The sequence below is a fragment of the Tupaia chinensis genome, unplaced genomic scaffold (genome assembly GCF_000334495.1).
Source record: "Tupaia chinensis unplaced genomic scaffold, TupChi_1.0 Scaffold000270_2, whole genome shotgun sequence".
NCBI lineage: Eukaryota > Metazoa > Chordata > Mammalia > Scandentia > Tupaiidae > Tupaia > Tupaia belangeri.
This window is the reverse complement of record NW_006159751.1, coordinates 4,540,179-4,554,408: the sequence shown is the minus strand read 5'-3', so window position 1 is coordinate 4,554,408 and position 14,230 is coordinate 4,540,179. Positions and strand designations below refer to the sequence as shown.

At 36.3% G+C, this 14,230-nt stretch overlaps 1 protein-coding gene across 1 annotated transcript in view; it reads left to right on the top strand.

Moving 5' to 3' along the window:
- TRIM33 (tripartite motif containing 33) overlaps nucleotides 1–14,230 on the top strand; it is a gene marked incomplete at its 5' end in the record, with an annotated part of 131,472 nt that overhangs the window by 83,910 nt on the left and 33,332 nt on the right. The window contains 6 exon segments of the mRNA XM_006149664.3: nucleotides 1,781–1,895; nucleotides 4,603–4,749; nucleotides 5,200–5,317; nucleotides 6,896–7,170; nucleotides 7,833–7,997; nucleotides 14,024–14,224. Coding sequence (XP_006149726.2) covers nucleotides 1,781–1,895; nucleotides 4,603–4,749; nucleotides 5,200–5,317; nucleotides 6,896–7,170; nucleotides 7,833–7,997; nucleotides 14,024–14,224 — 1,021 coding nt within the window.

Below are 14,230 nucleotides of genomic sequence, written 5' to 3'. Positions count from 1 at the left end.
ACTGTATTTTTCTATATGTTTTGTACATATTTTCCTGAATCTGTTTACAGAAGTAGAACAAAGTTCACCTGTTTAGGAATTGCAAAGCTTTCGGGAGGTTAAGGATTTCATTTCCAAGAAGCTTAAAAAAAGTATTAAAATCACCAATGGTTACTTCCTTTTTTAGACATGTTTTTCAATGACTTATCTCCATATTTTTTAGTAGACATTTTTTCTTCCTGCACAATTGGATGTATAATGTATAATTATACATTATATAATTAATCCTGTGCTCTCAGCATGCGTAATGATTCCCATCTTTGACTCAGTCATTTTACATTTGAGACCTATATTTATTTCTAGTACCTTTTTTTTTTTTTTTTTTTTTAATTGTCAGAGGGTGCATGCTTGAGAAAGAAAGGGAAGAAGAAACATCCCCTCAATGGGACCTGGTCATGCCACAATCCCTTCTCTATTTCTCCATCCTGTTGGGATTTGGGGCACGTATGCACATGTTCCTGGAGTGTTTTTCAAGCCTCGAGGGCTGAGACTTGAGCTATAGTCAACCATGTAGGATTTGGCTCTCTTAACCACTGGGCTTTGGGGCCAGCCTCGTTGCTACTATTTTTGTCTTTAAAAAATGTCTTCCACTGACTTTAATAAGGTAAGTACAGAATTCACTAAAAATTTTAGATAAGTGGTCAAACAAGTAGTGACGTATGGACAGAGGATGAAAAAAATTATATTACTGTTGCTTAGAATGTATTAAAGTTATCAAATTTGATTTTGTCAAATGAAAGGCAGTTTAAGGGGCTGAAATTGTGGGTCATAGTACAGAAGTAGAATGTATAAAATTTAAAAGCTGCTTCATATGATTGTTGACATTTTATGTATTTATATTGGTATTTATATTGGATTCTTCCTACTTTATAAACACCAAGGTATTTCATATTTGCAATCAAATTTTCAACCATAGCAGGTGCTTTCACCTGTTTCTGAAGTACCTAACAGCTTTTGGATTGAAGGACAGGCTCTGTGGCATGGTAGTTGGGGTAGCTGAATCCTAGGTGGCCAACCACACAGTCCCACACCTGGCAGCTTGAGAAACATGCCAGCACCTGCTTGCCCCAAATCCCAAAAGGAGAGGGAGATGGAGAAGGGATTGCATCATGACATTCCCCTAAGGAATACTTTATCCTTTCCTCCTCTGTCTGTCTGTGAGCATACATGCTCTCAGCAAAAACGAAAACAAAAACAGAGCAAGAGAAGTAGATTGAAAATGTTTTATGCCCTTTATACAATTAAAAAAAAATCATTTTGAGATGCAGTTGTGGAAGTAGTATATCAGAATCCAGATTTGAAGTGTTTAAATTATATGGAAAAATAAATGCTTCCATGTTTAACTCTTAACCCTTTTAAAAACACTTACTGGTTGCTACATTGTTCTTTTTTACAGACTGTTCTTAGAAAGCATTAAGGTCAGTGTACCAGATTTGACAGTTGTTTGTATATCACATTCGTAATATAGAGACTTAGGGAGGTTGCTATCCAGCTCACTCACTGGCCTTTATGAACTTAATTTAAAATTAGTAAATACTAAATCCATTCTTTGTCTTTATACATAACTCGTTTGGATTGAATCAAGCTGTCAGGTCTGCTGAAACATAAAGTTGTACATTTTGATGAAGTTCCAATTATAGTTTTCCGGTTAAGTGCCCAAGTTTGATGAATTCTTTAACAGTTGATGATTCAGAGACATGTAAATTAGTTGATAACCTAATGATGCATTTCTCTTATTCAGGATAAAAGAAGTAAATGAAACTAACAAACGAGTAGAACAGGAAATTAAAGTGGCCATTTTCACCCTTATCAATGAAATTAATAAAAAAGGAAAATCTCTCTTACAGCAGCTAGAGGTATGGTTCAAAGCCAAAATAAAACAAAAACTGCTTCTCTTGCCTTCAGCTTTTAATGTTTATTTTATTTTATTTTATTTTATTTTTTATTTTTATTTTTTTTTAGCTATTAGTGTTTATTGAAAGCTCTTTTAGATGGGTTGGGGTTATGGCATAAGGTAAAATAATAAATGAATTTTCCTCCTGTTTTCTATGGGAAAAGATGCTTTTTTTTTCCTAATTAGTTCCTTTGCAACTCAGTGTATAAACTCAACTTTAGGTGTATACATTAGGACATAGTGATGTTCTCTAAGAAAGAAATGATTTTTACTAAAATGCTTTGTAAATGAAGACAAAGCGGGTTTCTTTTTCCAGATTGGGACCTCAAGTTAACTTCTCCATATAAATTCATATAACTTCTGCTTAAATCATTTGTGTGTTTTACCTTATTTTTAAAATAGTTTCATAGTTTTGCTAAAAACATTCATTTTGAAGTTTATAAACCTTAAACTTGTTTATAATTTTATGGTATTAGGTCTTTATATCATGTATTTTGAGATTAATATATAAAAATTTTTTTTTTTTTTGGAGAGGTTTTTTCGCTATAGGGCGCGTGCGCTCGCCAGACAGACAGAGAGAGACATAGAGACAGAAAGTGAGAAATCACCCTCCAGGGGGGATGGTCACGCCGCAATCCCTTCTCCTCCATTCTCCTCTCGGGATCTTGGGCACGTACGCACACGTGCCCGGCGTGAGTTTTAAGCCACCGGGTCCGGGACGTGAACCACGGTCGACTACGTGGGAGTCCAGTGACATAGCCATTACGCTAACTGCTGGTTTCCGAGATAAAAATTTTCTAAATGAGAATCTAGATAGTGAAATTCAAATTAATTTTTGATCATAGACTTAAGTCTAAGGCCATAGTTGATGTGTTCTCAGCAAATTTCAATTGCGAATTTTCTTAGCAGTTGAGTATTTTAAAAAAGAAATGTTCCCTATTTGAAAATTTTGTGCTCTTGCGTAAGCTCAGATTGTAAGGGGTTGTATTCTGTGTAGTACTATTGATTAGTAGTAATTTAAATTATATGAATATTTGAATATTTAACTTCTATTAGCCACCAATTGTCCATAGTAGATTTTTCTGTTCCATTTTTCCATACAATCTTTTAAAAATATTAGACACGTAGTTACAAATAAAAAAATTATGTCAGAAGAATGCTACATGTGAATTTCTATCTTTTGAAACACATCTTTCCATTGAAACGATTGTAAGCTGAAAGGTATTACTGCACATATTGTTAAAGCTGGAAGTCTCTTTCCTGTTGTACATTCAGTAGTTGTGTTTAACCCTGATAGATTTTTTTTTCCCACAAAAGGATAGTGTAAATGGAGAGTACTTAACCATAACAATTTTCTTTTTTGGAGAGATTTTCGCTATAGGGCCTGTGCGCTCGCCAGACAGAGAGAGACATAGAGACAGAAAGCGAGAAATCACCCCCCCCCAGGGGGCATGGTCACGCTGCAATCCCTTCTCCTCCATTCTCCTCTCGGGATCTTGGGCACGCACGCACACGCACCCAGTGTGAGTTTTAAGCCACCGACCGTGTCCAGGACGCGAACCGCGGTTGGCTATGTGGGAGTCCAGCGACATAGCCATTATGCTAACTGCTGGTTCCCAACCATAACAATTTTTGATACATTTTTAACTTGCTACACATTTTAGCCATATGTTTAAACTTACATTTGTAAGAATACTTTAAGACATTCTGAATTAAAAGATGTCTCTTAAGTTTAAAGTGTATGTAAGTACCTAATGACAGATGTGCCACTTACTCCTAACATGATGACAGCTTAATACAGATATTTTCTGCTGTCATATGTTCCTAAACTTTGTGAGAGAGATGTTTTCCTAAGGTTCACAACAAGGCTGATATTTATTAATGTTCACATTTCTGTCAGCTGACTGCTGTTCATTGATTATATTAGAAAATGAACAGCTTGCTTCCTTAGGCAAAATATTGTCTGGTAAACCATGTTGAGTCATTTTGAGAGAAAGTGGTCAAGAGAAAAGTAGATCAGTCATTTGGGATGTTGCATGTGTTAGTATAGAGGACATTATCCATTTCTTTTGGGAGTTTGGTGCTTGTAAAGCATTTTTCTTTGCAGCATTTTCCTGAAAGTGTGTGTGGTTTTTTTTTTTTCCCACTTAGGTCTGTCCTTACTCCTTTGTTTTTTGTGAATGTTTATCATATCAAAGAGCTCCCTTAGAGTCTTGAGATTTTTCTTTTCCATTTGTCTTAGGTGTTTGAGAAGAGATTTTTAACTTTAGCCTCATGCCACACCAGTAGGTGGCACTGGTGACACAATATTTTCCTTTATTTGATATATGTAATGAGTTAACAATATATGAAATTATTACTAAAGGATAGCTCATTATGCCATAAACTCTGTCTACTGGATTAACCTGATAGACATTTTTAACAGACGTTTTATGTGCCGAAAGTAAAGAGACATCAACTCACATTAATTTCTGTATGTAGAATCCCCTTTTAGTTTAGAGAACTAAGTTTTAGTCCCACTTCTCTTGGTGCCTTTTCCTCTAATCATTCATAAGTGCATTAAATGATGGGTAAAAGGAAATAACGAAAATGTGTCCTTTTGTGATAGAAATTTGTAGCTGATTGTTTTTCATAGAAAATTCTTCAATGAAGCTCTTGTTCTGTTTCAGAATGTTACAAAGGAAAGACAGATGAAGTTACTGCAGCAGCAGAACGATATCACAGGCCTCTCCCGGCAGGTGAAGCACGTTATGAACTTTACAAACTGGGCCATTGCCAGCGGCAGCAGCACGGCGCTACTGTACAGCAAGCGACTGGTGAGGCGCATAGTATCTTCTCGTTGGCTTTAATAAGATATTATTTATATTCGGTGAACTGAACCTGTTTAAAGTTTAAATTTGACTTTTGGCAAATGTAACCATCTCATTAAGATACAGAAAATTTCTGCCACCCCCATTCCCAAGTTCTCTTGTTCTCTTTTACCTCTGGCCTAGATAACTACTAATCTGAAGTGTATTTTCTAGAATTTTTATATAACTAAAATCATATAGGATGTGCTTTTTCAAAGATACCTAGCATCTCAATGCAGTTTATTATCAGAAACGGCAGAAATTCAAGCATATGTATTTGTTTTGTTTGCTTAATATTACTACTGTCTCATCCAAGACTGACACTGGGGCTTAAATAAATGTTTTAAATGTCTTTTTCTTGTATGTTTTCACAGTTAGTATTTAATTTTAAGACTAATGTGAATTTTTTCCCTCAAGATTACTTTTCAGCTGCGTCATATTTTGAAAGCACGATGTGACCCTGTCCCTGCTGCTAATGGTGCAATACGTTTCCATTGTGATCCCACCTTCTGGGCAAAGAATGTAGTCAACTTAGGTGAGAAATACTTAGTTTTATGATTATAACTTGGAACAGAGCATTAGGAGGAGAAACCATCTAGTGCACATTTTAGACAAAGTTTTTTTAAAAATACCTTAACGTATGTCATTTGTTCCAAACAACTCACTAGCTATGGCTTTTCTATTCCTCTGTCATTATATCCTTAGAATTTTGAGTCTACTTTTTGTAGTGTTTTATTATGTACCATTTCTAACTTCCTCCTGTATCTTTTTAAATTGATATCGACACTTTCATATAGAAGTTTTAGCAAATGGTTGTTCGTTTGCTGGAAGAATTGCTTAGGTGCTTAGTAGCTTAATTATTTCAAACCATGCATTTAGAAGAGGCCTGCAGGTTGCTGGTATGCCTGGTAGTCAGATCCTGAGGAATGTTTGAAAGATTTAAAGAGTTTGAAAGTTTAAAGAGAAGCTCTTTAAATATGGAAGAGAAACGGACTTTACTTTTATTATTCTACAGGGTGAACCTAAAGACCATAGGTGAAAATTTCAGAGAGATAGACAAATAACTCAAAAAATAAACCCCCCAAAAACCAAAAATCTTCTCAACAACTGCCTACAGATTGGTAAACTTACTTTCAAAATAGTTAAATCCTAAACTTTGGGAGGTGTAAAAGCAGAGGCAGAATAGTCTTCTGTTCAAAAAAAAAAAAAAAAGAATTTTGAATAAAAGGAAAAAAATTACAGTATTCAGTATTTCACTGTAGCCTTAGATCTAGCATTAGGAACCTTTTTGTGTGACACCATAACCAGCACTGCTTTCTACACTTCAAAGGTTTGTAAAAACAAACAAGATCCAGAGAGTATCTGGCAGATCTTATGTGACCTGCCAAACCTAAAATATATACTATCTGGCCCATTACAGGAAAAGCCTGCCAACCTCTGCCATATATATGCACACCTTCCTAATACAATTTGCCCTGTCCCTAGAAAGCATGGCTCTGTGAAAAGCAAGAGAGATGGTTACTTCTGAAAACATAAGTGGTTTAAAGTATTCACTGTTTCCACAGATGACAGTTTTGTAGTAATATATACTCTGTCCTGCACATTTTGTCATATTCAAAGGCAGATGAAACTAGTATCAGCAGCCTCCTGCATGCTCGAGTCCTGTCATGGAGAATTTAGACAGACTAGATGGACTTCCTCTAATAATGTCTCTTCTAGGTCTTCAATTTTCTTCCTCCCTTCCTCTCTCCCTCCCTCCCTCCCTCCCTCTCTCTCTCTCTTTCTCTTTCTTTCTTTTGGTAAAGAACCATTTTATTGAATTTTATCTCACCACGCCACCTGCCAGCCCAAGATTCTTTAATTTTCTATACATCTTTGTAAATAAAACATAAGGGCAGAAAATATATTCTGAAAAATTAAAAGTCATTTATTTGGCTTTGGAATCTGTTATGTTCTGATCATCATGATCTTTAAACCTAGCTCCCACACATTCTGTACTGTTGGAAGCTTTGAGGTAGTGATATTGTCAGAGGAAAGAGGAAAATAGAGTAATCTGCAAATAGTTGATTTAGTTGATTATATGCAAATTCTTTTCGTTTTTTTAATCCTTCAGGTAATCTAGTAATAGAGAGTAAACCAGCTCCTGGTTATACTCCTAATGTTGTAGTTGGGCAAGTTCCTCCAGGGACAAACCACATTAGTAAAACCCCTGGACAGATTAACTTAGCACAGCTTCGACTCCAGCACATGCAACAACAAGTGTATGCACAGAAACATCAGCAGTTGCAACAGATGAGGATGCAGCAGCCACCAGCACCTGTACCAACTACAACGACAACAACACAGCAGCATCCTAGACAAGCAGCCCCTCAGATGTTACAACAGCAGGTGAGTAATATGCCACTACATTATTGATAGAAACTGTGGAGACCTCAAGACTGTTCTTTATCCTGTGTAGGTGAGTATGCATTTCAAAATTACTAGCAGAATCAGAGCTCACAGGCTATAATTAAATTTTCACTCTGATTATGATGGGAATGTATGAGAGTTGTGAAGGAAGCCAGTAAGTAAGTAAATTATCATGAGGAATGAAATTAACTCACTAATACGCCGGAAGTACAAGTTCTCATCTCTCTATACCCGAGGTTTTTTTGGTTTTCCACAAAAGGTCATGGGCCAAAGAAACAGGTTGTTTCTGTCTAACAACTAATACATTCTTTAGAGATTTGTTGAAGTCACTCTCATTCCTTTGTCTCTCCTACTCTCTCTCTCTGTTTCAGCCAAAACCATTACTCCTGAGTGTGGTTAAGTTGTGTTGATATGTTTTAAACACACACACACACACACACACACACACACACACATTAAGGAATTTGGGAGTGATATACAAACTCTTTGTAGTAATTACCCAAACTGGAGTCTGGGCTAAAAATGAGAATAACTTGACTCGTTACTTTAAATGCTTTGTACTAACTGGATGTACATACTATCAACTAATAACTTTATAATAAAAGCATTGCTATATAAATTGCAATCTCTACTTTTTATAGCCTCCAAGATTGATCAGTGTACAGACAATGCAAAGAGGCAACATGAATTGTGGAGCTTTTCAAGCCCATCAAATGAGACTGGCTCAGAATGCTACCAGGATACCAGGGATCCCCAGGCACAGCGGCCCTCAATATTCCATGATGCAGCCACACCTCCAAAGACAAGTATGCCTAGAGTTACATTTGTAAGAATCATATAATTTTAAAACTAAGACACTGTTTTTGTTAATCGGTTTGTGGGGGTGGGACATGGTATGTTTAATAATTTGACTAATGCTGCATATCCTCTTGTCTCAGAAAAATACACATACACCTGAAATTTTGTTTCCAATTTTAAGAGCTCTTGGATCTCTTTAAACATATTGTGTATCGTGGGTTAACCCTGGTGTAGTCCAATCCATTCAGTTTATAGAAGTGAAAAATAAACCTAAGGCACTTGTGATTTACTTGCAGTTATTAAGAGAATCTGCATTATTGCCTGCCAAGCTTTTTTTTTTTTTTTTCCTTTTTTTTTTAAGTTTGCTATAGGGCATGTGCGCTTTCTGGAGAGAGAGTGAGAGAGAGAGAAAGCACCCCTGGGGGTGATGGCGACACTGCAGTCCCTTCTCTGTTCTCCTCTCAGGATTTTGGACAAGCACGTACACATACCTGGAGTGTTCTTTAAGGTGCTGAGTCTAAGACTTGAACTACAGATTTAATCAGCCTTGTGAAATCTAGCCTTCTTGACCCCTGCACCACCTACTGACCCTGATAGTGGAGACTTTTTACTCCATCCTATGTTTATGTACTATCTATCAACTTAGAGTAAGTCAGAATTCAACAGTGATTTTTATGAGTAGTTTTTTGGTTCCTGCTTTTATACTGTGCTTAGGAAACTTGTTAACAAAAATATATATTTGGAAATTTAAAGCATTTTATTATATTAATATTCCTCAAATCCTAACTTTTTCTAGATTTTTGTAGAAACTCACAATGACCTATTAAAACTATTTGAAAATTCTCTGTATTGGTGACAGCATAATAGGCCTTTATTTTTTTAAATGTTGCCAGAAGACATGCGCTCTTGCTAGAGAGACAGATGGGGGCACAGCGGGGGTGGGAGGAATGAGAAATGGGGAATGGTCACACTACATGCCCTCCTCCATTTCTCTTTTGGGGATTTTGGGTGGGCAAGCATGCACACGTACGCACTTTTTTTGTTTTGGTTTTTCTTTTTTTTATTTTATTTTATTTATTTACTTTCATTCACTGTACATCATTACAAAATGAGATTTTCTATCCAGAATACACTGTATATATTGGTTCAGTCAAGGATATTACCGTACATGTTATTGTCAACAATTGATTTTCCATTTCCATATCCCACCTTCCTCCCACACTATCTCTGGTATCTACAGTTGTTTTCCATGCCCCCCCTTTGGTTTTAACATTTTATTGATTCACTAAAGATCTTAATTATCTAAAAGCTTTCAATAGCAAGCACAGCTGATACATACATATCTGTAAACACATGTCTGATTTTAAGCGTAAACCTCAATGAGTAAAGTGAACATACCTAGCTGGGGCTATATAGCTTACTGCAGTCATTAAATAGGTATTTTTATTTAATGCATTTTTTTAAAATTTTTAAATTTAATGTTTCAGGCTCGACCAACTTCATAAAAATACTTTAAAGACAACAGTATCCACACTTGCAGCCTAGTTACTTCTTTGCCCACTCTTCTCTCTTCTTTCTCGAATAACCTCTTTCAGATATGGTTCAAGGTAGAAATTATCCTCCTATTTTGTCCACTGCTCTTTAGGCAAGGTCTGCTGCCTCATGGTCAGGTCCAGGGCTCTCTTAATGTGAAACAACCTGTCATTATAAAGGTTCTCAGGAAGTCTCCTTATGGCTTCCTTCACTTCTTCATTCTCATATATTGTATCAGCTCGCATTAACCCCAGTCTATTGAATCTTGCAGCATTGTAATACTATTATCAAACACCATCCAGCCACCAAAGCTGAAAAGGCAATGATGCTGTAACGATAGGCCTGCTTGCCACTTTTTTAAAAAATTATTTATTTATTTATTTACATTTATTCACTTTACATGATTACAGCATACAAAATGAGATTTTTCCATCCAGAATACACTGTATATTGGTTCAGTCAAGCACATAAACATATGTATTATCGTCAACAAATAACTTTCCATTTCTTGTTTCTTGTGCATTTTGCTTTTTTTTCCCATCCTCGATTCCCTATCTCTCACCCTCTGCCATCTCCCACCCTCCTCCCATACTGTCTCTGGTATCTATGGTTGCTTTCTATGCCCCCCCCAGACACACACATTTTATTGATTCACTAAAGATCTTAATTAATCTAAATATTTTGAATAGCAGCACAGCTGATATATACATATCCATGAACACAAGTCTGGCTTTAGGCATAAACCTCAGTGAGTAGAATGAACATCCTATAAAGTAGCACCTAGCTGGGGCTATATATCTTACTGTAGTCATGAAATAGGTATTTTTAATGCTTTTTTTTTCTTTTTTTTTTTTCCCCAGTTTAAAGAAAAACAGTTTTAGGGTTTATTTTTTCCTGAAACTTTTTTTAAAACCTAATTTACATTCATTCCCTAAGCATCATCACAGCATGCGAAATGTCATTTCCCATCCAGAATATATTGCATAGTGGCTTAATCATTCTTGTTACTGTAAAAAATTTTCCATTTCTAGTTTTTTATACACACACACATTTTCCATTTCTAGTTATATATATATTTATTTTTATTTATTTATTTTTTACCCCTATTTCTGACCCTCTGTCCTTTCCCATCTTCTTCTCATACTGTCTCTGGTGTCTACAGTTTTCTTCCATTCCTTTTCCCCCACATTGTATTGATCACACTTTTTTTAATTTCAAGAAAAAAGTTTTAGTTTTAATAGATCAAAATTTAAAAATGTTAAGAGAAATTTTCTTAAGACTTAAAGTCAGGAAAATGGTTATGATTCACTTTAAGCAGTAGGTAGATGAAACTATCAGCAGGTTAAAAGAAGACAAAAATTCTTAAATCTGGAAAACAAAGCATAGAGGAAAATCAGTAATACTTTAGTCAAAAGTCATAAAATTCTGTTTCACCAGTTCAGTCTCATGTAATTAATCTCTCTTCTATTGAATTTGCTGTGTTACTGTGGTCTGATCTTTCTATTTAAAGTAAGTTAACATTCAACTCCGGACTTGTCCTTCTTGGTTGTTTTTTGTACTCTTATTTCTCTGTGTCCAACTTTAGTTTTCCTGGTATAGTATTCCCTACAGCACTTCTTAGAGAACTGGTCCGGTGTTGGTAAATTCAGGTTTTGTCTATCTGAGAATGTTTTTATGTTTTTCCCATGTGGAGGATAGCCCTGCTGGGTATGGTAGTCTTAGTTGAAATTGTTTTTTCACTTAACATTTTGAATATATTTTCCCAACTCTTTCCTTGCTTGGATTGTTTCTGATGAGAGGTCTGGTATTAGCCTGACGGGACATCCTTTGAAAGTAACTTGACAATTTTAGTATCTTGTCTCTGTCTGGTTTTGATCAATCTGAGTATGATGTGGCCTGCAGAAGATCTTCTTGGGTTGATTCTATGTGGGGTCCTTTGTATTTCTTAGGTCTGGATATTTGAGTGCCTCTCTAGGTTTGGAAAGGCTTCTTCTAGTATTTCATGGAATAGATTATCAATCCCCTTATTAGTTTCTTCACCTTCAGGGATACCGATTATCCAGATGTTTGGGCATTAATGGTATTTAATATTAATCATATATTAATCTTACTTTGGGGGGATTTTCTGAGTCTTTTTGGTGAATTTTTCTAGGTCAGAAGTTTTGTCTTCAACATTCGAGATTTGATCTTCTGCATGATCTAATCTGCTTTGAATACTTTCAAGGGAGGTTTTGATTTCCTATGTTACAGCCTTCATTCCTAACCATTCCGTTTAATTCTTTTTTATGGTGGCTATCTCCTTTCAGATCATGCAAGAACTTCCTCACCTTCTGGAACTTAGTGTCTCTTTTCTCCTGTAACTTCTAGAGTTAGTTGTCTCTCTTCTCTTGCATCCCTTTTAAAAAGCTTTGTCACTATGAATATTTCAAATTCTTTGTCTGAAATTTCCATGAGTTCTCTTGTATTGTCTGTGGAGGATGAAGAGTTATTCTTTTCCCTTAGGGAAGAGATACTTTCTTGGTTTCTCATATTTCTTGTGTCTCTGCAGTGGTTTCTGGTCATCTGATAGATTATACATTTTTTTCCTGGTTAGATCTGGGGGGCAGGAGGGTGAAGTCTGGACAGAAGATCTTCAGTTGTCCTATCCCTAAAAGGAGCCACTCAGAACTCAGATATAGATGGCTGGTGATTGGCTTGTCCTGCCTAGATCTGGGGGAAAGAAAGGTGAAATCTCACACTGGTACATTTTTCAAACTCAAACCGTGCAATCACTCAGCTGCCATTACCACTACACCAAAGACTGGCCCCAGATCTTCATTTTGGTTGATCATCAAATACTAGAAACTATTTCAAGATTTGTTACCCAGATTTTGAAGCCAGTCATTTCTTGACACCCTATACCTTTATTTCCTATTGTACCTTTGATTATATTGGCAGGGATTTTTCATCCTAGGGCAGTGTGCTTAGAATAAGATTAGGATGTGTTAGAAATGTCTTGTTATTTTGTCAAGTCAGAGTAAAGCAGTTGTGAAAGAAATAGTGGAAAAGGAGACTTCAGAGCACAGCATATTAGGCAAATCAGATTTTTTTTTTTTTGGAGAGGTTTTTGCTATAGGGTGCGTGTGCTTGCCAGAAAGACAGAGACAGAGAGACAAAAAGTGAGAAATCACCTCCTGGGGGGATGGCCACGCCTTAATCCCTTTTCTTCCGTTCTCCTCTCAGGATCTTGAGCACACACCCACATGCGCCTGGCGTGAGTTCAAGCCACTGGGTCCAAGAATAGAACCGTGGTCGACTACATGGGAGTCCAGCAACATAGCCATTATGTCACATGCTGGTCCCAGGCAAATCACACTTTAAAAGAGAAGAGTATATAGAAAGGTTGAGGGCATTACTTTCCTTAAAACTGTTCTCATATTCATGTATCCTGTAGTTTATGGAAAGCCTTTATGGGGCTAGGAACAGCAGTTCAAAGAGTGGAAGTGTAGAGTAAGACTCATCAGCTATCTCAGAACATTGTTCTTAGTTTTGGGGGCTGCTCCTATAGAAATCATGGAATATCAGCATTTTTAACTTTTAAATATTTCAAATTACTTATTTACATGTGTGTAATAATTTATTTCCCAAGTATTTTCACCTGTACTATCTTTAAATGATCTTCATAACAGTCCTCCTGATCAAAACAGGTGAGATATCATTATCTACATTTCTAAATTACCAAGATTTTTGACTCACCTAAGGTCACATAGTACTAGAGTCAGGAATTGATGTCATATTTTATTTTATATACACACACACACACATACATACACACACATATATATTTATTAATTTTTTTTTTTTTTGTCATAGGGCATACGCACTTGCTGAAGAGACTCAAAGGGAGAGAGAAAATGAGAACTCACTCCCTGGGAGATGGTCACGTTGCAATTCCTTCTCCTCCATTCTCCCCTTAGGATTTTAAGCATGCACGTGCACCCAGTATTTTCAAGCCGCCAGGCCTGGGACTGGAACCATGGAGTTGGCTAAGTGGAATCTAGTCTCTTAACCACCATGTCAACTGCTGGCCCCATATTTTCTTTCTTTAAATCCATTGTTCCTCTAATCATATCAAGCAGGGTTATATAATTATTTTTATTATAAAAAGACTAGAGGATTAAAAAGAAATATAGACAGAACAGTGGCTGTCTTAGCCTGTTGTTTGGAAGCTTAGAGGCCTCCAGATTATTTATATCCTTGTTCAGAAATAAGATCATAGTATCAGGCTGACAGGTTAATTATTAGAAAGTCTATTTTTCCCAAGATAGTTCACAAAAATGAATAGGCCAAGTTTGAGCTAGTTCGTCCTTGCATAAATTTGAAAGGGCCTATTTTTTGTTTCTTAGCTATAGATATTAACCATTTATGTATTTTTCTTAAACTAAAACATTTTGAAAGGATTATGGTTCACATTAGGATATCTTGGCAGATAAAGTAATGATAATATTTTCTTTTTTAACAGCACTCAAATCCAGGGCATGCTGGACCCTTTCCTGTTGTATCGGTACACAACACCACAATTAACCCAACGAGTCCTACTACAGCAACAATGGCAAATGCCAACCGAGGTCCCACCAGCCCTTCTGTTACAGCAATAGAGCTAATCCCCTCTGTTACCAATCCGGAAAACCTTCCTTCGCTGCCAGATATTCCACCAATACAGGTTTGT